General features: G+C 37.2%; 1 protein-coding gene across 2 annotated transcripts; it reads left to right on the top strand.

Annotated features, from left to right (window-relative positions):
* Window positions 1-15,976: 15,976 nt before the first annotated feature.
* GCG (glucagon) lies at window positions 15,977-25,194 on the top strand. 2 transcript variants are annotated; one of them, XM_024735980.1, is made up of 6 exons: window positions 15,977-16,058; window positions 19,063-19,163; window positions 20,624-20,785; window positions 22,441-22,578; window positions 23,949-24,092; window positions 24,702-25,194. In XM_024735980.1, exons 2-6 carry the CDS (start codon window positions 19,072-19,074, stop codon window positions 24,706-24,708), a joined length of 543 nt encoding a protein of 180 aa, XP_024591748.1. In that variant the 5' UTR covers window positions 15,977-16,058; window positions 19,063-19,071; the 3' UTR covers window positions 24,709-25,194. The 2 variants fall into 2 exon arrangements, with proteins under 2 accessions (XP_024591748.1, XP_024591749.1); XM_024735981.1 differs by lacking the exons at window positions 15,977-16,058; window positions 24,702-25,194 and having other exon boundaries at window positions 19,072-19,163; window positions 23,949-24,096.
* Window positions 25,195-25,658: the final 464 nt, after the last annotated feature.

Consider the following 25,658-nt stretch of genomic DNA (forward strand, 5'->3'; position numbering starts at 1 on the left):
TGATTTTCTCAGTGTGCATTAATTTCAGGTTCCCGTTTCTATCAGAGAAAGAGATGCTTATGTTAGGCAAGTGCTTGAATAATATTAGGGTGGTTATGAAGGAGAAGAATCTAGAAGCAGTTTTGGATTTTTGTAATTAGAGCTCCAAATGCTGGAACACACAGCTCAGAGTATGCAAAAGCATTGTTCAGAAACCAGGTTGGCAATGCATTTTGCAGAGGCACCCTGACGTTTGCACTCTGTACTGTCCCTCCAAGAAATGTTTATTAAATTTCTCCCAGAAGATTTCTTCAACATTGCCAAAAGCATTTGATAAAGATAAAGTCAGAATTTTGGATCCAGGCTCCTTTTAAGAAATGCTTCAAATTTGGAAATGTTCCTATTTTGGATCCCTTTTTAGAATGAGTAATGGTTAACTGTTTTCTGATTGCTAAGCCACACCAAACTAAATAAAACAAAAAATCAGATAAAATGGACTTCAACAGCTGGAGAAGGAAAATGTTACATCTGGAGCTTATTCTGGGGTTTTAGTTCTATGTTACAGGGTTTATTTTGGAAAAGAAAAAAAAAAAAAGAGCCATAATGCCAGCAATCCCAAAGGCAATGCTCTGTCAACAACTGTCCCCGTCAATTAGAAACACAGGCAGTACGCCATATCTGTGATGGCCATGGAATTAAAAAGATCCACAACAGGTCACCAGAAGATGTCTTAAATGAATGCTGAAAGTATCATGAAGCCGCTGCCGAGAGGACTTTCCATTGACGTGGTTCCCAGCGTTCAATTGCCCTGGATGATATTTCCCTGTCCTTGGTTTGATTCTTCCCAGTGTCAGGTAGAAGACCCTCACACCTTCTGTCATGCTGTATAACTAGAAGAACCAGTCCAGGCATGGAAACTTACAGCAGGCAGGGACCTCAAAGGTCATACACCACAGACTCTTCTAGAGTTTTCAGACCTTTCTCAGTCCAGCATTCTTTCTCCTATGACTTTCTGAAATCATGCTCCCATTCAGGCCACAGAGTCCCACCCACCTCACCTGTCAGGAAGGGTACTTCGTGGAGGTCAGGGAGCCCGGGCAACACCCTCACAGATTCAGGACTGGCCACAGCCCCTCCTCTGCACATCTATACAACTGCTGATGCCCTCAGGGTCAGAGGGAAGCTACTACTCTCCTTTTCTGTTCCACATGGAGCAGCCTGTGAAGCAAGCCCAAGAGATTTCTGCATAATTTTCTCCCCATTCGCTCTCTCCAACTAGGAAGGGGAGACGAGCCAACAGCCCTTTCCTAACACTCTGTTAAGGGAGACAGCAGGGCAATTTTGTAATTATTATTTGTATAATAAGGAAGTCTTGTTACCCCAGCTTATCTTCCGCCTTTGTGGAATATGCAAACCTGGTGTTTAATATCAATGTGCAAGAAGTGGTTTGCAGCCTCAGGCCTTGGCTCCCACTGCCACAGAGGCAACTTCTACAAGACAGATCTAACTGCGTCATTTTCCCAAGTAGAAACCTCCAGGGATTCTCCATGGTCTGTAAAATAACATTGTAGATATTCTATGTAGAACATTTTCATCATCACAGAAAGTGCTATTCGATGGTGCTATCCTAGAGGAATCTTCACAGACCATATCTTGGAACATAGCATATGGTAGAAGCTCGCCAACCAGTGAATGATTGAACGACTCTGTCTTCATAGAAGACTCGGGTTTTCTACATCACCGTTGATGCAGCCTCCCCTGACCCCTCAGGCGTGCCTCGGGACTATCAGTGTGTGTTTATGTACTTATTCATCCATTCAACAACCATTTATTGAGGCTGTCTGTATACCTCACAAGGCTTTGAGGACACAGTGCAGAGCAGTGCAGCAACTAGAGTGGCAGGGTTGTTTTTTAATTTTTTTTTTTTAACGTTCACATTTTGTACAGCTTTACTAGATTTTTCTTTTGGCTTGGAAAATAAGAGGTACATAAAGTACAAAGATTTTAGTAGAAAATACGAAATTAAAAGGGATGATTAAACGTCTTACCTTTTCCATTTGTAGGAAGTGAATTATAATAATAACTATTGTTTGCCACATTTTATTCTTTCATATGTGATTTGGGGAGGAGGTTGTCCCAGCATCCTAATTCATGCTGCAGGGTAGAATCATCCTTCACATATCGCAAACTAGGGATTTTCATGCATTCATTCAACAAATGCAATTGCAAGCCACTGACTCAGGTACTATAGGTGACTCTCCCCCGCAGATGACATGTATGTTAAACAGTATGCATATCTGTGGGCAGAGCTTAAGGCTTGTAAAGATGAGATATGAATGTGAGTAACTACAATGCAAGTTCAAATGACATCAGTACTCTGGGGGTGAGATTCTAGTAGGTGTAAGAGGAAAACCATAAGAAATGATGCCATTTCAAAATAACCTCAAATGTCAACCCTGCAATGCTGGCCTTAGAGCTATTTTTAAAGGTTTCAAAATTCTAAATGATCATCAAATATTTGTCAGAGTGAATGAGAAAAAAACAGCAAAAAAATGGGTATCTTGTTAAATTTAATACAAATGAAGGAATTTTGATTGAGGTTTAAATTTTTAAAAAATCTTCTCCAAAGTATAAAATGTATGATTTATTTCCTTCAAGAAACATTTTTTGAGAACCTATACTGTGCATGGAAGTATTCTGGGTACTGCAGGGGTTACAAAGATGAATGTATGTGACAGGTTCTCCATTTCTAGACTGTTTCAGTAAAGGCAACTTAACGAATCTGATTTTCCCAACATTTAAGCATTTTTCAGAAACTGACAGATCTTTATGCAAATGTTGTTGCCAAGCTGTTTGTAATGGTGAAATTATACTTTGACAGTAACTCTTTAAAATATATTAAACTCAGCTAAGGTTTTTTTTTTGAAATGTTGCCAATTAAGTGACTTTAATGAGCTTCTTGATGGTAATGTAATTAAAATTCAGATGTTCTAATTGTAAAAAAAAATACAGTTCCGGGAAACAACAGTAAAATAAGCAAATGTGAAATGAAGTAGGGCTAATTTAAACGGTGATTTTGTGGTCTTCTAAGATTCCACCAAAACAACATTTTCAATTATCCTGTTTGTAAAGAAGAAAGACGGCACCTAACAGATATTTTAGATGTATCCAGTAAAGTAGATATTTTGAGTTTATCTAATAAAACAGATTTTTAAATTCTGAACACAGTAAGTCATTCTCTGCTTGTGAAAGAACTGCTAAAAACACTTCCTTGGCTTTATGAACAGGTACCCTAGCAATCTGAAGTGAAATAATTTCTAATTCAGGGAGAAATGAGTGCCTGGACCTTACCAAGCTATTCATGGGGAATAAGATCTGGCTCCTAGCAAAAGTCTCTACTGACCACCTGCTCAGATTATTGGCATGCCATATTAGCATGCTGGTCACAGGCACTTCTTTTTGACACACAGGTATGTCGTTGGCAAGCTAGAGCAGTATGATTTCATTCTATTGGCCTCTAGTTAATACCCCATTACTTACTGTACTCACTTTAAAAGTGGCTTTGACAATACATGATTTAACACATATTCGTTGGTGCAGCGGTACAGCCTTTGCTCTGTGGTTATACAGAGTCCATATCACATTCATAAGAGGGAGGGGTAATCAAGCCGAGGTCATGCTGCCGTGGTTTGACAGCTCATGTTCCTACTTTCATAATTACTGGTCATTGACAAGCAAAGCCAGGAGCATCTTTGCTAGCCATGATTTATTGGGGGTAGGAATTTTTCTCATTGTTACAGAAAGTGAATTTTTGAAATAAATGTCTTAACAAATCATTTAAAAGGATATAAATGTTATTTATTCGCTAAAAAGCTACTATTCATTCACTCATGATTCCGTTTGTTATTGAAACATCCTTTCAGATATTCGTGGACATAATAGAAAATTTTAGGTAGGTCATAAAATTTGTTTGTAACACACTGACACTTGGCTAAATTTCCAGCTGTAAGAGATGATGCTTTACTATATGCAAGTACTTTTATATACCGACAGGAGACAACGCTGCTCTCTCATTTTCTTTAGAAGATTAAAGCAATACTTTGCAATATTGCAAATGCCTCCCTTTCAAATGAAATACAAGACAGCTCACGTGCCAATTCTTTTAAATGTAATATGTTCATTATAACTTATTTTAAAGGCAGTGGACTGTAACAGGTAAGGGCACAGATGCTAAAGTTAGACTACGTGGTTCCAATCCCAGCTCAGCGACGTACTAGCTGTGTAATTTTGGTGAGTGTTCATACATTCTTTCTGCTTCGGTTTTCTTATATGTGAAATGGGGACTAATAATAGTTCCTATCCCATAGCATGATTTGGAGGTTGAAATTAGTTGTTATTCATAGAGCTCATAGTGTCTGGCATATAGTAAGTATTTTGCAGGGGTCTGCCTAGATACATAAAGTAAACCAACTTTTTAATTGGCATTTTCAGTAAATTAATTCTCAAGAAATTAATAGTTTAATCTGAAGCCAATCATTTCTTTCCCATATCAGTGAGTTTAGTAGAAGTATGAGAATCATCCATCACTTAAAAATGAATCTCTGTCTTTTTCTGAAACAATGTGGCCTTTTAAGAAGAACCCGTACGATGAGGAAACTCATCGACCCTGAATGAATCATTTGACAATAGTAATATTGTCAATATTTGAAAGTAGTAGTGGAAACACCCTGAGGGAAGACAGACCACCAAGGAAATGTGTGCTTGAAGGACACGGACAGTTCCCTCACCCAGCTTCACAAAACAACCTACAAAGCACCACACGGGTCCTTCTGCTCTGGCTCTATCTCCACCTGCTGCCCTCCAAACTCCAGCCCCACTGGTCTCCTTCCTGGTTTTTTGTGCAGACCAAGCTTATTTCTGTTTCAGGGCCTCGAATTTGGATTTCTCACATTTACATTTGGCTGTGTCCTTGCCCATCGAGGTCTCAGCCCATGTGTCAGCACTTTAGAGAGAACTTCTCTAGCTTTAATGGTCACTGGATTTACTGTTGCTTCTTCCACAGGCAGAGACTTCCAGCCACAATATCTAATTTTGTTTGCTTAACAGCACTTATAACCAGCTTATAACTTGATAGCACTATAAAGCATGTTTATTTAGATATGTGCTTGGTACTTAGTTCTCCCACTCAAATATAAGCTCTCTATAAGGAGTGACCCTATCTGTCTTTTCACCTCTCTGCACCCAGGGCCTTGATAGACTTTGGAATAAGGTAGAAGGAACTTGATAAACATTTGCTGAATGTGTTCCCACATTTTGCCAATAGGAAGGCCTATGAAACTAGAATCCTTATGTGTGATCTCACAGTGGAAACAGATCTCACCCTTTCTGGAAATGAGTATGTAATAGAAACTTGCCTTTTCCCCTTCAAAGCGAAGAGAAAGAAGAAAATCCTTGAGCAGCAGGTGATCCACAGTCAGGAGAATGGGGTTAGGGAGGACATGAATCTTAGCCAGAGGTCTAAGAGGTTGGTCTTTGGGACTTCTCTGGTGGCACAGTGGTTAAGAATCCACCTGCCAATGTGGGGGATACGGGTTCAAGCCCTGGTCTGGGAAAATCCCACATGCCGAGGAGCAACTAAGCCTGTGCGCCACAACTACTGAGCCTGCACTCTAGAGCCTGCGAACCACAACTGCTGAAGCCCATGTGCCTAGAGCCTGTGCTCCGTAACAACAGAAACCACCGCAATGAGAAGCCCACGCACCACAACAAAGAGTAGCCCCCGCTCCCTGCAACTAGAGAAAGCCCACGCACAGCAATGAAGACTCAATGCAGCCAAAAATAAATAAATAAATTTATTTTTAAAAAAGTAGTAAAAAAAGAAGTAATCTCTGAGAATGTACCTTAAAAAAAAAAAAAAGAAGTTGGTCTTTGGAACAAAAAATAATTTGGGTTAGGAAATAGAAACCAGCCTACTGCACGGGCCTACCCCTGATTCTCACTGCCCCTAGATGACTTCGTGGACTGGGTAAGTTTAGCACAGTATGTTGAGACTGAAAAAAGTCAGATAAGTCTCTGGAATGCTATTGATTATTTTAGCATCTTTCATTTTTTTTAAAGCATTTAAAAAAATATATTTCACTTAATTAATATATTTCAAGTACTAGCGGTTTCTTTCACCTTGTAAAACAAGGATACTCATGCTTAACACTGTTTCTATCTCCTGATCAGATAGATCATAAGTTCAAACCCTGAACGTTTGATTGGTCGGTTTTTTTAAATTCAGATTGTAAACTTGGAGTTATCAAAAATAAACCAGTGAAATATATCTTCCAAAAGTTGTACAGTTAAGATCATATTTTTCTAGGTGACCATTCAAAATGGGTGAATTGAACTTTCCAGGATCCAACTGATACAGCTAAGTGTGGCCTTGTGTATCTTACAATTCAACAACACAATTAAAAAATGGGTAAAGAACATGAATAAACATTTTTCCAAAGAAGTTATACAAATGACCAACAAGCACATGAAAAGATGTTCAACATCCTTAGTCATCAGAAAAATTGTAGATCAAAACCACAATGAAGTACCACTTTACACCTACAAAGATGGTTATTGAAAAGAAAAGAAAAGAAAAGAAAGGAAAAGAAAAGGAAAGAAAAGAAAAGTATTGACAAAGATATGGATAAATTGGAGGCCTCATATACTGCTGGCAGGAATGTAAAATGGTTCAGCTGCTGTGGAAAACAGTTTAGTAGCTCTTCTAAAAGTTAAACATAGAATTACTATACAACCCAGCAATTCACTTCTAGTTGTAACCTAAAAGAACTGAAAACAGGTTCTCAAACAAATACATGTATAGGCATACATGTCCATAGCAGCACTGATTCACAATAGTCAAAAGGGTGCAAACAGCACAAACGCCCATCAGTGGGTGAATGGATGAACAAATTGTGGTATATACACATAAAGAATATTATCCAGCCATAAAAAGAAGTACTGATAGATGCTACAATGTGATAGATGCTCGAAAACAAGCTAAGTGAAAGAAGCCCAGACACAAAAGGCTACTGTATGATTCCATTTATTTGAAATATCCAGAATAAGTAAGTCCACAAGACAAAATACAGATTGGTAGTTTCCTGAGGATGAGAAGAAACTGCTTAATGGAGAAGGCATATTTTCTTTTGCAGTGATTGAAATGTTTTGGTACTAGATGGATTTGGTGGTCACACAACATTGTGAATGTACTAAATACCACTGAATTGTTCACTTTAAACAGTTTGGTTTTGTTATGTGAATTTAATCTTAATAATTTTTAAAAAAATCTAGTTTTAAAAACTCTATTTGTAAATATTTTTGGCATAAGTAATCCATGATAATTATGACACCCTTCTAGAATCAGTAGACTCAAGTTTTTTTTTTTTTTTTTTTGCGGTATGCGGGCCTCTCACTGTTGCGGAGCACAGGCTCCAGACGCGCAGGCTCAGCAGCCATGGCCCACGGGCCCCACCGCTCCGCGGCACGTGGGATCTTCCCGGACTGGGCCACGAACCCGTGTCCCCTGCATCGGCAGGCGGACTCTCAACCACTGCGCCACCAGGGAAGCCCTAGACTCAAGTTTTTAATCTAAAAGAAAGGTATATTTTAGGAAATTCGGCTCTTGGGTGCTTTATAAATATTTATTTTGATCCATCCTCATTGCCAATAAAAGGAATATTTTTATTCTCAATTAAAGAAAAAATTTTAATTTGTTATACTTATTTAACCAGTTGTCATTCACACCATCACACCTCTGGATGTGGACGAGAGAAAACCCATAGAATTCACCCCCTGAGTCATACCTGACACCTCATGAGCATTCATAACAGACTTTTCAAATACCAGATATTCGCTTGTCTGCCTCTTAAATTCTGTTCTTCCAACTTCCTGCTCAACCGCACTCAGTATAGCAGTTCTTCCAAAATGACTCTTTCCAATACCCAACCTCAGGCTGCCTCCTTCTTTGCTCCTTGCATTCTGTTTTCACATCAATCTAGAGAAAGCTATAAGAACAAACTCTCTGCCAAGACCTGTCTCATTCCCTTACTCGGTTCTCAATCCTATGTTCTTTCAATGTTCCAGCTTCTTCATCAGAAAGTGAAATCTGTAGCTGTTGGAAAGGGTGAAAAGTCAATTGGGTGACATCTCCAAAACTCATGGATCTGATTCTTCAAAAATGGAATCTCCACAGTCACTTTAGAAAGCACTGTGGCAGTCTCTTGATAAGTTAAACATAACCCATCAATTCTACTTCTAGAATTCTTCTTTAAAATTCTTCTAGAATTCTACTTTACCTAAGGGAATTAAAAGCATAGTCCGGACAATTATTTAGAGCAGCATTATTCACAGTAGCTCAAAAGTGGAAACAAACCAAGTGTTCATCAATTGATGAATAGTTAAACAGAAATGTTATGTATACATATAATGGAATTTTATGCAATCATAAAATGCAATGATGTATTGATTCATGCTACAACATTGATGAACTTTGAAAATATTATGCTAAGTAAAAGAAGTTACATGCATGTATTCAGCAATTCCATTTATATGATATGTGCACAGAATAGGCAAATATACAGAGAGAAAGTACTTCAGTGGTTGTCAAGAGCTGTGAAAGGGGCAGTGGGGAATAACTGCTAATGGTACAGGGTTTCTTTTGAGAGTAATGAAAAGGTTCTGGAAGTAAGACAGTGGTGATGGTTATACAACATTGTGAATAAACCAAAAATCATACACTTTTAAAAGCTAAACTATAAAATACCTGGAATTGCCAATTGTTTATTTTTTAGTCCTCTTGCTATCTTAGCCATCTGGTGGCTGCGCATGGATTCAGACAGAAGTCAAGGCAGATTCTGAGGAGGTTAGGAGATTCTGCTGGGATTCCCACCACTGCTTTGTAGAGCCTTCCTCTAGAAAGGTAGTAGGATCTGGATTCAGATCCAGTTGCAGCTTTAAGCAACTTGGTTACCTGTTCTAAGCCCTTGCTTCGTTATTTGTAAAATGGAGGAAAAAATATTTAACTCACTGTGTATTATGAGGATGAAACAATAATATATTCAGAGAGTTTTGCTTTTAGTAGACATTAATAAATGGTAGCTATCTCAATTATCTTAGAGTACTTGCTCCTCAAATATTTTCTACATTGGTTGCCTATAACTAAGCCAATATATGAATCACAGGTGAAAATGTAAAAAAGCAATCACCTAATCAAGTGGCTGGTATAACGTGCTACCCCTGAAACGAATGGCTTTACGCTTTCATCCATGTGCTAAGTCAAACGTTGCCCTGAAATTATAATTTATACTTGATGGTTTTCATTAATGTCAACTGTCCTAAATGATACATTTATGTAGGACAACTGTCCAGAAGAACATTAGATGTAAATTGCTGCTTAATAAATCAAAGCCACATTTAAGATATTCAGTGAGTTGCTTTTTGCTATGCATTATGCCTAGTGTTGAGAGGAAGCGGTGGAGCAAAAGGTCTAATATCCAGACTTTGACTTCTAGAGTTCGCTGATCAGTGTTTATGGAGGAGGGGGATGCTGACCATGCACTAGATTTATGAGAAAGAAATGGCGAATCTACCTTTCTTCAGCATTAGACAGGGCTCACAGTTAATACTCTGGTGTGCTCTATGAGGATAAAAAGATTTCTATTAAAATGGAAGTGAAAAATCAGTCTTTACTTCCTCTGACAGCATTCCAACAAAGAAACAATTTACTTTTCAGTCCGAAGGAGTCAGGATTAGAACTCGCTACTGAGGCCATAGAACTGTTTCTGAGTTCAGAGCTAAATTATTTGGGGTAATTTATTACAAAATGAAATTGTAGAAATTAATTCTCTATGTTTGAAGAATAAAATAGTCAACCAATGGATTGTTTTAAATTAGATAAAATTCTACTTAAAAATATGATAATAGCCTAGAGGGCTTTATAAATTAGCCTTCAGTCTATGATTATATCATTTCAATATCACCAAAAAAGTGGGCATATCTTTGCAATACATCTGATAAAATATGATGTGGCAGCACCAGCCCTGATCAAGCTTCAGGCAGAGGGCAAGCCTGATTATAAGACATCATGAATAAAAAAAGTGTTCATAACTCCATTTTGCATTTTCAACATTTTTTAGGATACAGATTTCAAATTTTAAATATTCTAATGGCTGAGGTTACTTCTTTTTACAGAAGTCTTTGAGAAATTGCAATGTTTTAATTGGTTCACATTAAAGACTCTTAGAAGCTTGAGGGAAAAAAAGTCTTTCCAGATGAGCAAGAGGTTGGATAAATGTAATGACATATGGTTTGTTTTTTATAGTCACAATATGCGAAAAATAGAAGCATAACACATGTATTCAATGATATATATGTATTTATACATATAAATATATATTCTGATTATAAATTATGAGATACGATTATTTTGTATCAATGTGATTTTGTTTTCTTTCTCTTTCTTGTTCCCTTTATGAATAAAAATAACAACTGAAACTTAGAACAATTTTAAACATCTCATTATACCAGGGATCTAGCAAGAGATAAAATCAACATATGCAAAGCCATGATGCCGTACGGTCCCCTCCTCAGACTTGTGAGCTGCGCTGTCTACAGGGTCTCAGAGCCTCAGGGTGGGAAAACTGTCCGTTGATCTTATTACGGAATTTCCCCTCACCCAGCAGGCTTCTTTGGAATCATTCCAGATGAAAGGGTCATGACCTGTTTCTTAAATATCTCTCAGTAAAAATCTATCTCACATCCTCTGGCAAACTCAGAACTCGCCTTGGAAGTTCTTCTTTTATTGCCTCTGGACCCCTGCGTTCATCAAGACACTCAGGAGATGTGAAAGGCATCTGATCATTACGTTTTATGTACTCGATTTTTACAGTTTCAAAGGGTTTCATTAAATCACTCGCTATTTTTTTCTTCCAAGTTAAAAAAAAAAAACCTGAGTTAATGTAAACTTTTCTCTCACATGCTATAGACAATTTTTTGGGGTGGGGAGGGGTGATCTTTTGCAGGCTCGTGGGTTATTTTCAGAAGATCCTTGTTATGGAGAAGAGGAATAGCATGCATATTGAGAGGATTACCTCTAAGAAACCAAAATGGACCTCAAACTCATCGGGAAAGTGTTAGTGGTCACTATTAAGTCTTACGTGAGGGCGGAGGCGTACCCTAGGGACAGACCTTGAAAATGATGGAGAAGGAGCTGTGATTTCCACTATTCCACTACCTCTGAATGGTGGTTCTCATACCCTGCCTTCTTGAAGTTGTTTTTCCATTACCCAGGCCTGGCCCTGTGCTACCAATTTACCTCCAAGCTTTGTTGCCCCCATGTGTCTCTGAACTTCATTTACCTTACCTAGCTCATCCTTGGTAACTGAAGGGTCAAACTCTTTAGCTTCCAGAGTAACTGATTAATTGGTGCTAATGGCCCACCCACACATTAATTTTATTATAGCTTTAATTTAACTTTTTAGTTTGGAAAATTTCAAACGTGTCTAAAGTAAGTAGAATCACATAATAAAACCTCATTGTAATAACCCATCAGTCAATTTCAACGATTATCAATATTCTGCCATGCTTCTCCATACCACTTTTAATTTTACTATTTTTTCTTTTAGTTAAAATTTACATAAATTGAAATCACAAATCTTAGCTGCACTATTTTGACAACTGGACATGCCTTGGTAAAACACACCCCTTTCACGATATGGAATATTTCCATCGCCCCAGAAAGTTACCCCCAGACTATCCTCCTCTTCCAAGAGACAACCACAGTTCTGGGTTTTATTTAATCTTAGTTTTGCTTCTGCAACTTCTGTGAATGGATTCATACTGTATGCAGTTTTTTGTTTGTTTGTTTGTTTGTTTTGCAGTACGTGGGCCTCTCACTGTTGTGGCCTCTCCCGTTGCGGAGCACAGGCTCCGGATGCACAGGCTCAGCGGCCATGGCTCATGGGCCCAGCCGCTCCGCGGCATGTGGGATCCTGCCGGACTGGGGCAGGAACCCGTGTCCCCTGTATTGACAGGTGGAATCTCAAGCACTGCGCCACCAGGGAAGCCCCTGTATGCAGTTTTTTGTGTCCACCTTCTTTCACTCAGCATCATATCTGTGAAATTCATCCATATTGCTGCCAATATCTGTTATTGTTCAGTAGGATTCCATTATATGAATTCCATACCATAATTTGTCTATTTTTTCTTTTGTTGATGGATAGTTTGATTCTTCCCAGTTTTTAGCTGTTGTGAATATTTTTATACATGTCTTTTCGTGGATATACGTTTTCATTTCTTTTGGGTAAAACACCTAGAAGTGGAATTACTAGGTCAAAGTGTAGCTGTACAGTTAGCTTTAAAGCTTAAACTTTCATCCCTTTTTAAATTGCATTTTTAAGCATTTTGAATAATTAAATAAAATGGTAAAAAATTCCAGACGGCATAACAAATATATATTAAGAAGTATTCTGTGTACTCTGTTCCTGTCTAGCCCACTGCTCCACACTGCCTCCTACGTATGCACTTTTATTAATCTCTTGTGCATTCTTCCAATTTTTTTAAACACAGTGATGAGTAAATAAACATACATTTGTCCCCTTCCCTCTTCTAACACAAAAGGTAACCTACTATATATCCATAATATACCTTCTTATTTTCACCTAACAACATATCTTAGAGACTTTCCATATTGGTGAATAAATAGGTTCCTCATTCTTTTTATAAAAATTGCTCTATCCATGGCCCCTTGGATTGGTTCCAACTTGTTACTACTATACATAGGCTGCAATGAAGAAACTTTTACCTACATCATTACATATATATGTAGGAATATAGATGGGATACATGTCCAGAATGGTGCTTTAGCCTTACTAGGCCAAGGATGATAGGTATTTGTAATTTTGTTAATGTTGCCAAATTGTGCCCCAAGCGTGTTGTGACATGTTGTAATCCCATCAGCAATGCATGAGCGTTCCCCTCAACCATAGTCTTGCTACCAGAGTGCACTGTGAACCTGGATCTTTGTCATTCTCAAGCATTTCAACTCAAGTTTCCTGAACAGCTGAGGAAAATAAACGTGCAAAACCCCGGCGCCCTATGATTTTGTGCGGTGAGGTCCTAAGCTGAATCTGCTACTTAATTTGTGCGGCCAAGTAAAAAACAGAAATGTGGAGTCCTTGTTCAAAAATTATTAAGAATTTCAAGATGGTGAGAGTAGAACATTAAGCCAAGTATGCGGCCCTGTAAAGAAAGTAAGAGAGCTTTGAGGAGGAACTTATTTTACCTTAAAATGTGATGTACGTTTTTGCACTCCACTCCATGTAATAGTCATGTTTTAAATTACCCTTATCAAGTCAAATTGACCTTTCAGGAAGGCATATCATAGCTATCACGTGGCCATGCCTCAGGTGTCACTACACAGCCTGATGGGAGAAATCTAGATGACTTCTCCCAGAACTTCCCTGCTCCCAGACAAGCTTTTTTTTTTTTTTTTACATCTTTATTGGAGTATAATTGCTTTACAATGGTGTGTTAGCTTCTGCTTTATAACAAAGTGAATCAGCTATACATATACATATGTTCCCATATCTCTTCCCTAGTTATATAAATGCAGGGCCACCACTTTCCCTGCCTCACGTCTAAATAACTGAATAACTGTGATGATGGGAACTGAAGGCCAAGTGGATGTTGACGTTGGGACAGTCATTGCAAGAAGATCCACTAGTCCAAGTTGCACTTGTTGTTTGTCTTGATTTCTGACGATACAATGTCTGTTAGGGAGCCTGATTTCCCCTTCCAAGGGAGGAGAGCAGTGCCTTATTCAGTGGCACTCTTAGTGTTTCTGCACTCTCAGAACGCTTATCATTAATGGTATTGGGGACCCCCAAGAATCAGTATTGTTGGGCTGGAGATGACGCTAGAGGAAATTTCCTGAAAAATCTCGATAGTCACTTCTGAAATAATAGAAAGCAAGTGGAGTGGAGGGAAAAAAAGAAGTTTTTTCGTAATATATTGGGAGAGGGCATTTACTGAGATGCCAGGTGCCATGTTAATGCCCTTATATACGTCATTGCAGAGCCCCCTTCTTCAGGCTGCTCCCACAAACAAGTAGCATCTGCAAAGGAAAGAGAGACAGACAGACTGACAGAGGCAGAGAAAGAGAGGAAGAAACATCTACTCAAATAGGCAAAGGGAAAAAAATAGAACTGAATGCCAAACAATTTAATAAAAATATATCCAATATACTCACGAGGATTGAGGCCAGAGGGAGGAACAATTTGATCATATAGTAAACTTATCCACACTCTCAAATCATTACAGCATGTGTTAAGTGTTAATCCAGACAGCCCTGAGGTGTGCCACAGTTCTCTGCTCTGTCACCCCCTCTGCTGGTGAAAGCCATCCTCAGGTCGAAACACGAGCAAGCACCGGGAGAAGCTGAGGAAAATGAGATATGTACTTTACACAGTTGTGCTTCTCAAACTTTAATATGCATATGAATTGCCTGGGACTCTTGGTAAAATGCAAATTACTTACTAAGTCTGGGCTTGGGCCTGAGAGTCTGCATTTCTGGCAAACTCCCAAGTGGTGTTGGTCCTTGGACCACACTTTGATTAGCAAGGCTAACATTAATGATATACCATCAGTAATCACCAGCACAAACACTTCTTCCTGAGTTCCCCCAGCTTCACAGAGAACTGATCTCTATGGCCTTTAAATAGCTCTACATCCAACAGTGGGTCCAATCCACAAAGTGAACAATTTAAATTCATTGGGAATGTTTCTACAGTTATCTCAATGATTTACTTCTGTACCAGTTTCACCATGCAGTCGATTATATTAGAATATTGGAATCTAGTTAACACATGTTGCAATGATTTGGTCAAATGAAAACAAATTTTTATTTTAGAAGAGTCATTTAACCAACACTCTCATTTCCAAACAGGAAGCTGAGGCATAAATAGAGTATGTGACTTGACTGAGGCCACACAGCTTGTTTATAGCAGCCAAACTAAAATCTAATTACACCAACACTGTCCTCATGCTGTCTGTCCAGATCATTTCCCTTTTTTCTCTTTCTCTAAGGTGACCAGACTCATATCTGCTAAATCCCATAGGTCACTGAAGTCCTAAGTGGCAGGTCAAAAAGCTCAGTAAATATGACAGTATACACAGTAACTCATTCTTTTGTAAATTAGTGTCCAACTCTCTTATCAGCAGAGTTAGCCTTTAAATATCCATTAGAAGGAAAAAGAAATACTAGACCCTGTCTTATTAGCATCACCTATCTTGGGTGTTTAATCCTCACTTTGCTTTACCCTTTCTTCCTGAATCCCATTTTTAACAACAGGACACCTTAGGTCTTAACTGATATTCTTTAAACTTCCCCACCCAAATAATACAGTAAGAAATACAGTAATTAATACAAATTAATTTTGTATAGTGCAGATGAGAAGATTCTTAATAAGTATGTTTTGAGTGAGTGATTTATTATTTGGGTAGATGAAAGGATGGATAGATTATTATACTAAGATAAATTAATCGTAACTAAATAGCAAAGAGGGGCTTATCAGACCCTCGAATAAGGCTATGCTCAAAGTGGGTTGGCCACGGACTAGGTAATTTCATGTTCTTTTGTCTGCAGCATAAAAATTCACTTTAGAGTACTTAAGTGATTTTCATGCCTGACCAAGAGTGAAAGGTGAATCTCCAAGCTGCCCTCTCCATCATTCTCAGCAAAAAAAAAAAGACAAGAGTAAATAAAAAGTTTCCTGGTCTCTGACTTCCCACCCAATATAAACGTAGAATGCAGATGAGCCAAGTGAGTGAGCGAGTGAAATTGTTTGTAACAAAAACCCATTATTCACAGATGAAAAATTTATATTGTCAGCGTAATATCTGTGAGGCTAAACAACACTGGAGAGGATATAAAAGCAGTGCGCTTTGGTGCAGAACTACAGAGCTCAGGACACTGCACACCAGAGTCCCAAAAAGAGGGCTCTCTTTCTCTCTACCTGCTCTGTTCCACCTCCTGGTGTCAGAAGGTAAGATTAATACTGACAGATTGTAAGACTGAAAATCCTGTTTGGGGTACAGTTTTCATAAGGGGGCAAAGTATTATGAATTATAGTGCTGTTTTTTCATCTTATACTTTATTACTATAATACACAGGGCAGAGTTGAGATGAAAAAGTGATATAAAATGCATTTACATAAACTTCAACATATTGTAGCCGCAAAGGGAGTTGAAGAAATAATTCAATGCAAAGATACAAAATGAAAGAAAAACAAAGTGCAAAGATACAAAATAGAAAGAAAAACAAAGATTCAAATCAATGCACTTACTACAAGATTTAACTGTTATGAGAACTGCATTTTAAAAATAAGTGGTAACATTTTGAAAAACAAATATTTTTCTTTGGATTTGATAAATGTGTATACTATTGTGAACAGAAGGAGCCTTTTAAATTCAGCAGAAACGTGTCCATTAGAGAGGTTATAACAGCAATGGCTCCTTACCAATGAAAACGTATGGTTTTCTAAAAGCGCAGAATCAACAACATCATTCAAATAAGGCTGATAAGGCTATCAAAAAATCAAAGTCCATGAAATCAGCTCTTTGTAAATAAGACATAGCATATTTTGTGCAGAGAACAAATATCATCGATTACTGGGAATTCTGTGGATGGAGCTGAGTAAAAGCATAGATTAATAATTACTTACTATGTATTGAGGACCAATAGTAATAAATAAAATATCTAAAATGTTTACATGTCAAAATGAAATTATAGTAAATACCATTAGAAAAAAAAATCAGATGTCCTAAAGTACCTCCTTAAGCTCTTAAGGATAAAGAACACTTTTATGAAGATCCTCAATGGGTAAATGATTACGTGGTATGGTTTCTTTTCCACACATACTAATTAACACCTGCGAGAGGAAATGATCTAGCCAGTTTTAAAAGCATTTGGCCTAAAGCATCAATATATTTAGGGATATACTGTATGTCACCTTGTCTAGGTCAAAGATTAATCTTTCTAAAAGACTTTCTATTCAGGAAATACTATTGGTACCATATCTCCTTTTAAATTTGAGTGGAAATGTAAGGTTCTTGTAAAACTGCAGATTCTTTCTGTAGGGCTGACTAAAGCAGGGGTGGGAAGTAATTGGAAAGTCTTCTCTTATTGAATAAGATTTTGATACCAAAATAATGCAAATATTTGCTTTCTCAAGTCGTGGTATTCAAACAGCCTTATTCTTAAATTTTTCACAGTTCTGTTGACTTTTACACAATGAATAAATACAATTTTAAAAATCAGTTACTTCTTTCAGTAGAGCTCATTCTGCTGCCTGGAGAGGACTTCGAACATTCTCTTCTGTATGGTTGTTTCTTCTACCAGCTCTCTCAGGGGCAGAAAACCAGCTGCTCCATATCTGCCTCCAGAGGACGTCATAGAAGATACTGTAAAACCGTTAGGGACATTGTGTGGAAGGAATTACAGTTCTCAATTGACTTTCCAACAATGACGTAATCCTAAAGAGAAATGCTTGCTTTAATTTTTAAGTTTCTGAAAGCATAAATTTATCATTAAAAATTATAATCAGAAGCTCCTGCCTATATATTTGGCAAGGTTTCCAAAGTTTGCCAACCAGATAAACTGAAGCACAGCAAAATGCCATATTAGTAATTGAATGTTGATGAATGAAGAAGGATGAATATGTAATGCCTATTGTGTGGCTTTGTCTAACTGACCTCTTAATCTAAAAAGAGTTAATATTTCAAAGGAAAAAAAATATCACGCCGGTATTACAGTCTCCATGTTTTAGTGCCAAAGACCGATAGTAAGTGTGGCTAAGATGTTAAAGAAAAGACTGATAGTTTAAAATGATAATATTTATAAAATACTTATTTCAAACCAAATGCCATTTGCTAAAAATACTCATTCAAATATTTTATGGATAAGCACGATCAAACTTGGATTGAAATCCCCACTTCTCAAAGTAAACACGATTGGTTGAAAGTAGCAGAGGGAAGTTCATGACAAACACTGGACTTGAGGTTTTCATTCAGAAAATAGGGGTGCTTGTCCTGTGGGGACATTCTGGCCACATTCATGTTGGTCCCACCCCACCCATCCACACTGCATCACGATGTCCTTGGCATCCCATGGCTTCATGAGGCATCTGCTTGTGATGTGAGGTATTCTACAACCTGGTCTAGGGTGTCACTAGCAGTGAATGACACGTCCTGGACTCAGTCCAATTATAAAACAACCAGGGGACTTCCAAGACTTCAGAAGCAAGCATTAATTTTCTTTATGACAGTGATCTCTTAGTTTCTTAGTTGTGATTGTTCAAGTTGCCAGAAGCATTAGTTCTTGTTGCAAATTGCTTGTCTTTAAAATGATTTTTTTTTCCTTTAATTTAGAACAGGTCAAAGCACCCTAAAATACCTCAAATCTGTTGGCCGCTTTATAATTACAAAGTCTAGACCAAGTTACACTATTTAAAATATAAATGAATAATACATCTGAACCGACAGCTGGTATGCCAAGTTGTAGCCTGAGGCTGCTTTAAGATGGTTGAAATGCAGTATAATGTAAATGCTTGGAAGTGAAGGACTATTAATTGAAAGCCAGACTGATAGTGAAGAGGGTGGCATTACGGATAAGGCGCCATTCAGGCTAACCATATGTAGCATATCATCTACAGTGGGTATTTTCAATGTTTATCGTGGACATTTTTAATTTCAATTCTGGAAATGAGTCTTCTAATCATTAACAGAAGTGTCCTACACTAATGAAAAATCTTCATAGTGCTACACATCTTTTGTATTCTTTTTAGCCACCAAAAAAAAAAATAAAAAAGAACTGCAGGAAAAATATAATCTAATATTTGAAATTACTCAAAATATAATCAGAATAAAATTGATGACTAGCTTTTTGTTCTATTTATAATATTTACTTGGTCAAAATTGAACTAATTTAGTCTGACTGGTTTAAATATGGTTGAGGGTCTCTATCTTTCCCTTGACTCTGTGTTCCAACAGGCAGCAAAAATGAAAAGCATTTACTTTGTGGCTGGATTGCTTGTAATGCTGGTCCAAGGCAGCTGGCAACGTTCCCTTCAGGACACAGAGGAGAAATCCAGGTATTAAATCGTTAGACTTGAACTAATATAGCACCATGGTTAGAATACAGCCTGAGATAACTGTGATTAGTAAATAAGTCTCAGTAATTTGGAGTAAATACTCTGCACAATTTTCAACTGTGTAAAGTATCATTGTGATAAAGGCTTTTCTAGAGTACAGATCAGAGTATGTCGTTTCATAACGGAAGGGGTGGGCAATGTTGAAAAATATGTTACATGGGAAATTATAGCTCTTTGAAATCTTCAGCTAATACTCCCCGTTCATTCATTACTCACACTGCAGAGTAGGTCATTTTAATCATTCACACCAACTTTTCCTCTTTTCTAAAAAATAACACTCTTTCTTACTAATTGTAAAAGTCATACGTGCTCATTATAAAAATATGCATGTACTGTATATAAATATATCCCGATCAGTTACAGCTTTGTATTATGTTCTGTCTCTTAGCATTGTATTGTTAGCTTATTTTTATTATATCATTACAAATATCTATTAAGTGTATGGTATTTAATGGCTACATACTATTCCACCTCATAAATATACAATATTTATTTAGCTACTCCTGCTCTATTGAATATGTAAGGGTTCTTCAAATTTTCCCACAAAGAATGCTGCAAATAACATTTCTCCCTATATTTCTTACTATTTCCTGAGGATTTATTTCTAGTATTTATTTCTAGTAAAATAATCATGTCAAAGGATCTGAATGAGTTTAAATATTTTATCTTGCCAACTTGCTTTCCAGAAAAATCATACACATGCACACTCCCACCAGCATTATAGAAATACTCCTCTCATAATATCCTCCTCGGTATTTAATCCTTGCTAATTTGATAGGTAAAAATAGTATCTCATTTCTATTTTTGAGTTTTAATCATATTGAATATTTCCCCACATAGCCGTGCCAACCAACTGTTGATTACTGGCATGTGGATTATCCACTACACAGTTTCAAATTAGCAAGTGGGCTTTTTCTTGCCTTTCTTCGAATTTTTAATTGTCTTTCCTTCACCATTAGCTACCACATAGCCAGGTAACGGAGCTACTTTTTTATATTAATATATGCGAAACAGAATTCGGAACATAAATCTGCTGCTCCCCAAAAATCGGTTTGGTATTCTTCACTCTTTTAAAATATTCAAGGCGTTGCTCTCTTCTGGCATTATTAACATAATTACGAGTAGATGAAATTGTTAAAAAAAGATTTATTTAATCCTATTTCAGAAAAAAGAAGCCAGTTGAAAAATCAGTTGCTAGAATTCCAAATCGGAGTATATTCAACTCTGGTAAAACCATGGGATTCCCATGGCAAATTAAGGTCTTTCTGAACTGCCAACTGAAATACTCAAGGAACCTGCCTTCCAACTTCATGTGGTTCTGTATTTTGTAGAGAAGCTGCTTCTCAAGTGAATCTACTCTTGAGGAGAGATTTAATTGTACCAGTCACTCTTCTTCACAGATCATTCCCAGCTCCCCAGACCGACCCGCTCAATGATCCAGATCAGATGAATGAAGACAAGCGCCACTCACAGGGCACGTTCACCAGTGACTACAGCAAGTATCTGGACTCCAGGCGCGCCCAGGATTTTGTGCAGTGGTTGATGAACACCAAGAGGAATAAGTAAGAGTCTGAACCTGATCAGAAATTTACACACAAATGTATTACTTAAAAATGTCTAAAATTCCTCCTGACTTTCTTAAGTTATCGTGCATATCAAATAGTGCCCAGAAGCTCTTTCAATTTTGATGATTTTCAAGGTTGGTGATGCTATCCTTCATAATGTGCCTCTGAATGTCCCACCCCTCATCCCACCAAAACTCTTACCCACCCTCCAATGGGACATAGAATTTAAATTTTCCCAACTGTGGTCTTAGCAATATTCACTTCATGCCCATTTTCCTTTAAAATTGAAAGCTGACTTTTGTGGACCTGCAAGATTAGAAATCTAATCCTGACCAAAAGATAAGAGCAAATTCAACATTCCCTTGTAGGATTCAAACTCATGACTATGATCACAAAGTATCCTCTAGCCAAGTTAGTCACGGTAAGGAATGGAAACAGATGCAGTCTTTTTCTTGTAGAATACAATCCAAGATACACATTTAAAATTACAGCCTAGCTGCACAGCATAAAGAGAGAAGAAGGTATATAAGAACACAAGCCTATCACAAGGCATACATTTTAATGCTGGATTTCCTTTGACAGTTTCAGGGTTTTTTTGTTTTTGTTTTTGTTTTTTCTGCATCCAGGCTACTGGACGAAATCAGCTGCAAGAGTTTCACAGGGATGGTGGAATTTCACAGTTACTTTGGAGGGTGACCCACAAGGGGAAGGGAGTTATACACACAAAGTAGCTGAAGGAATCTAAAAATCAGAAAAAGGGAATAAATTTGTCTGGATAGAATGGAGAAGGGGGACAGAGTGAGACGAGCCAGCAGGAAGAATAAAAAAGAGCTGCTGACCAAAAATCCTTAAACTGGAGAGTACAGGAAAGATGGTAGTCATGGTCAGAGAAGACACTGCGAGAAGTCCTCGTTAAGGATTACAAATGAAGCCATTGGTGAAATGGGAGAAATCACATATTTGAAAAAATGCAAACAACTATGTTCATTTCTAGAAAGAGAATGCCACGACTTGGTAAACTAATGTAAAACAATCCTAGCTCCCAGGCAGTTTCTGTTGTGTTTAAGATGAAACCTTCCAGGGCTAATATATGATGGAGCAACTGACCATCTATCTGGTCAACCACCTCCACAGAGCACTCTGTACACATTTAAGGGTGATACGGGGTCATCTTCTTAGCTTTCCTCACTGCTAGCCCATCACACATTTCCTTTAATCCAATACCATGTGGTCTTTTGATGACATTTTGAGACGCTCCTTTGCTTTCCCTTGATTCAGTTAACTAACTCTGACCCCATACGTACTAATGACAAGCTGCTGCTTTGTTTGCAGGTAGCATAGCGCAGTGGACAGCCCCCATACATTGAGACGGAAGAAAATGCTGCTTTAATAGTCAACGGCACAGATAAGCAGGGCAGGTGAAAATGGGTCACTAGGTGGAGTGAGGGAGCTTAGCTCCCCATAATTTTTATTAGCCCCCCACCAACCTTCACTCCAGATAATTAATGTAGCTTCCAGACAAGTCCTCTACCCACCCTCATCTCTCAAAACCACACAGAATCCCGAACCCAAAGCTGCCACTGCTTGCTTATAGGTGAGAATCATATTTCTAAAGAGACAGATCTTCAATTTAACTTTCACATTTCTTTCAGGAATAACATTGCCAAACGTCATGATGAATTTGAGAGACATGCTGAAGGAACCTTTACCAGTGATGTAAGTTCTTATCTGGAAGGCCAAGCTGCCAAGGAATTCATTGCTTGGCTGGTGAAAGGCCGAGGAAGGCGAGAGTAAGTCTGTGCATTCTTATTCAACTTTTCTTTTTTCTTCTTTTTTTTTTTTTTTTTTTTTGCTTGATGTGAAAAACTTAGAATACGGTTATCTATATATGGATCTGCATTACAGAAGCCATTAGTATAGTCTGACAGAGTAAAGAAATAACTCCTCTTGGAGGGAGACAATTTACAAAAGTCTCATCAGTTTTATCTCTGTTAGCAAGTATTAATAGAGTCAAACAGGTTACTTTTTATCCCCCATTATAGTTGTATTATAATTAGGGTATTAATTTGTCAATCCAGGACACTTTTGAGAATAAACAGAGTGCTTTTGATAACTACACCAGGAAAATAAGCTTAAACTAGGACTGTCCAGGAAAACTAGGGATAAAGGAAAAGAAGAAATAATGCAGAAAACTTAGTTTCACTTTAAATATTTACATAATTTATGTGTTAGTAAGTAATGTGTTAGTAAGTATTGAGGTAAAAATGTGATAAAGACTGAAAGGAATTAAACTTAAGACGTTTAATGAAATGACATTCAAAATACAGATATGTGGCAACATCCATATATTTAACAATGTGCCCATTTTTTAGGGACTGTCATAAAGATAACCATTAAATTATCACAGCTGAAAATACTCCCAAGAACTTTAGGTACTTTCTTGGATCTTACCACAACCAATCAGCCCCCTGAACCATCCTGTTTTCTTGTGACCATTTTGATTGACATTTGAATTATGAGAAGCAGGAAATTCATGTTCCACTCTATTTTTATTTTTAGTGAGACTTTAAAGAGCTCTCGAGGCAAAAGGGAACTAGTATTGTTGCTGATTTTTAAAACATTAACAATCAAATTTACAAAATCAATGGGAAAATAGTCACACAATCAAATTTACAAACTCAGTGGGAAAATAGTCACTTACACTTGATGCTGTTTTATAGTGTTTTAAAGGCATACCAAAAATTCTGCTAAATAAATCAATCGAAGAGAAAATCTGATATAGACTAAGGTTTAATCCCTTAATACTGCACTTGGCAAGGCTGTTTTGATAATCTCTAGTTTTATAGGCTAGAATATATTTTTATGAATTATAAACAAATTAATAGTCTCAATAATAACTTCTGTGTTGGCAATACACTAAAATCTTTGAAGCAGCTGGAATATGGAAAAGGCCTTAGTTTCAGGTCCCAGCTCTGCGCTATTCTACCTAATTCCCTTTCTGATATGCAAGTTTCTATGAGGTTTTTCGTGATAGGCCCTCTGTAAATAGAAACATATGGTTTTCTCAGCGATGCTTACACATGTTACCAGTGATAGGCAACCAATAAGCATTTATTTGAAACGTTTAACCAAGTACTGATTTTACCTCTCTTTTTCTCAGTTTCCCAGAAGAAGTCACCATTGTTGAAGAACTCCGCCGCAGACACGCTGATGGCTCTTTCTCTGATGAGATGAACACAGTTCTCGATAGTCTTGCCACTCGAGACTTTATAAACTGGTTGCTTCAGACAAAAGTTACTGACAGGTGATTTATTTTAGTTTATTCTGAAAACCATCAACACTTTCATAAATATTATCATACTGCTACAGGTTGTTCCTATGTGGGGAGAGAGTCTTTACTCTCTTGATATATAATCAAAATTATGAATCATTCAAAAGTACATTATTATATTTGTTTTCTGTCATTACAATTTTATCCATTCACTCATTTATTCCAAACACATTTCCTGAGTGTCAATAAGGGACAAGGCATTCGGAACACATTGCAAATTGCTGTGTATGTTGAAATTTTAGCACAAAGTAAAATGCCAATATATATGGTATTAACTACTTAATGTAATAAGCATAGCAGTAAAAATTTACATGCCAAAATTAACCACTTATCTTGGTAGGTTGTAATTGCCTTTTTTATAATTATTCATACATTTTATATTTCTTGATAGGGACACTTTAGGGTAAGCCATCTTCAATGTAAATATTTGAAAACTCCAAAAGACAAAGGGATATATAAGATGAAAAGACATAAATAACTTTGATCAAAATAAATCATTGAAATATTTCCTGGATAAGTTAACTATATCATCTGTGTATTTATACTGTGTTAAGTCATTTTCTCTTTTTTTTAAATCTCCAGGAAGTAAGTGTGTCATTAGTCAAGTTCATCTTCACAATATCACCTGCCAGCCATGTGGGATGTTTGAAATTTTAAGTTCTGTAAATTTAAGAGGTGTATTCTAAAGCCATATTGCTTTGCATGCCAATAAATAAATTTCCTTTTAATATTGTGTAACCAAAAGATCATGAGTAAATAAACCATTGTCAAAATAGTGCTAAAATGTCAGCTTTAAAATAAAAAAAATGCAGAATTCTCTTATTTTTTTCTTATTTTGGATGACGTACCCTAACCTGCTTACACTTAGCAATGAAATTGTTGTTCTATGATATAGTTTGTATATATAAATGACTCCAATCACAACATATCTGCGTTATAATAATAGGATAAGGGAAGGACTGGTAGCCACAGTTGTGAAACTGAAAGTGAACTTTCTTCTCAAAACTTTTGTCATAAAAATGCTCAGCTTTCAATATATAAAAGATAGGCTGAATAAAAATTTCAAGCTTCTTCACCATGGTCTGTTTTCTCTCTTCTTTGTGCTCCTACTCCTTCCAAATACCCCTGCTTCCTAAGCTGGTAGCCCATAAGCCAAATCTGATGCCCAGCCGTGGTTTCATGTTTTAAGTTGTTACACAGTGCTTTAACATTTTTGGCCAACATTGAAAAATCAAGGTATTTTACATTAAAGTGTTGATTTCTTGAAAAATGAGGTCCTCAGGAAATATTAGACCCACAAAACAAATCTCTTCTGAAGCTGAGAGCCAGCTGCCTTCTTCTGAATGGTCACATGCTTTTCAGCTCACTATTGTGCCCCCTACACACACACACACACACACACACACACACACACACACACACACACACACACAAACACCTGTATATGGCAAATATTTTCTCTTAGTCTCTCTTTTATTTATTTATTTATTTTGGCCGTGCCGCACGGCTTGTGGAATCTTAGTTCCCAGACCAGGGATC

Source organism: Neophocaena asiaeorientalis, unplaced genomic scaffold (assembly GCF_003031525.2).
Source record: "Neophocaena asiaeorientalis asiaeorientalis breed wild unplaced genomic scaffold, Neophocaena_asiaeorientalis_V1.1 scaffold72, whole genome shotgun sequence".
NCBI classification, from domain to species: Eukaryota; Metazoa; Chordata; class Mammalia; order Artiodactyla; family Phocoenidae; genus Neophocaena; species Neophocaena asiaeorientalis.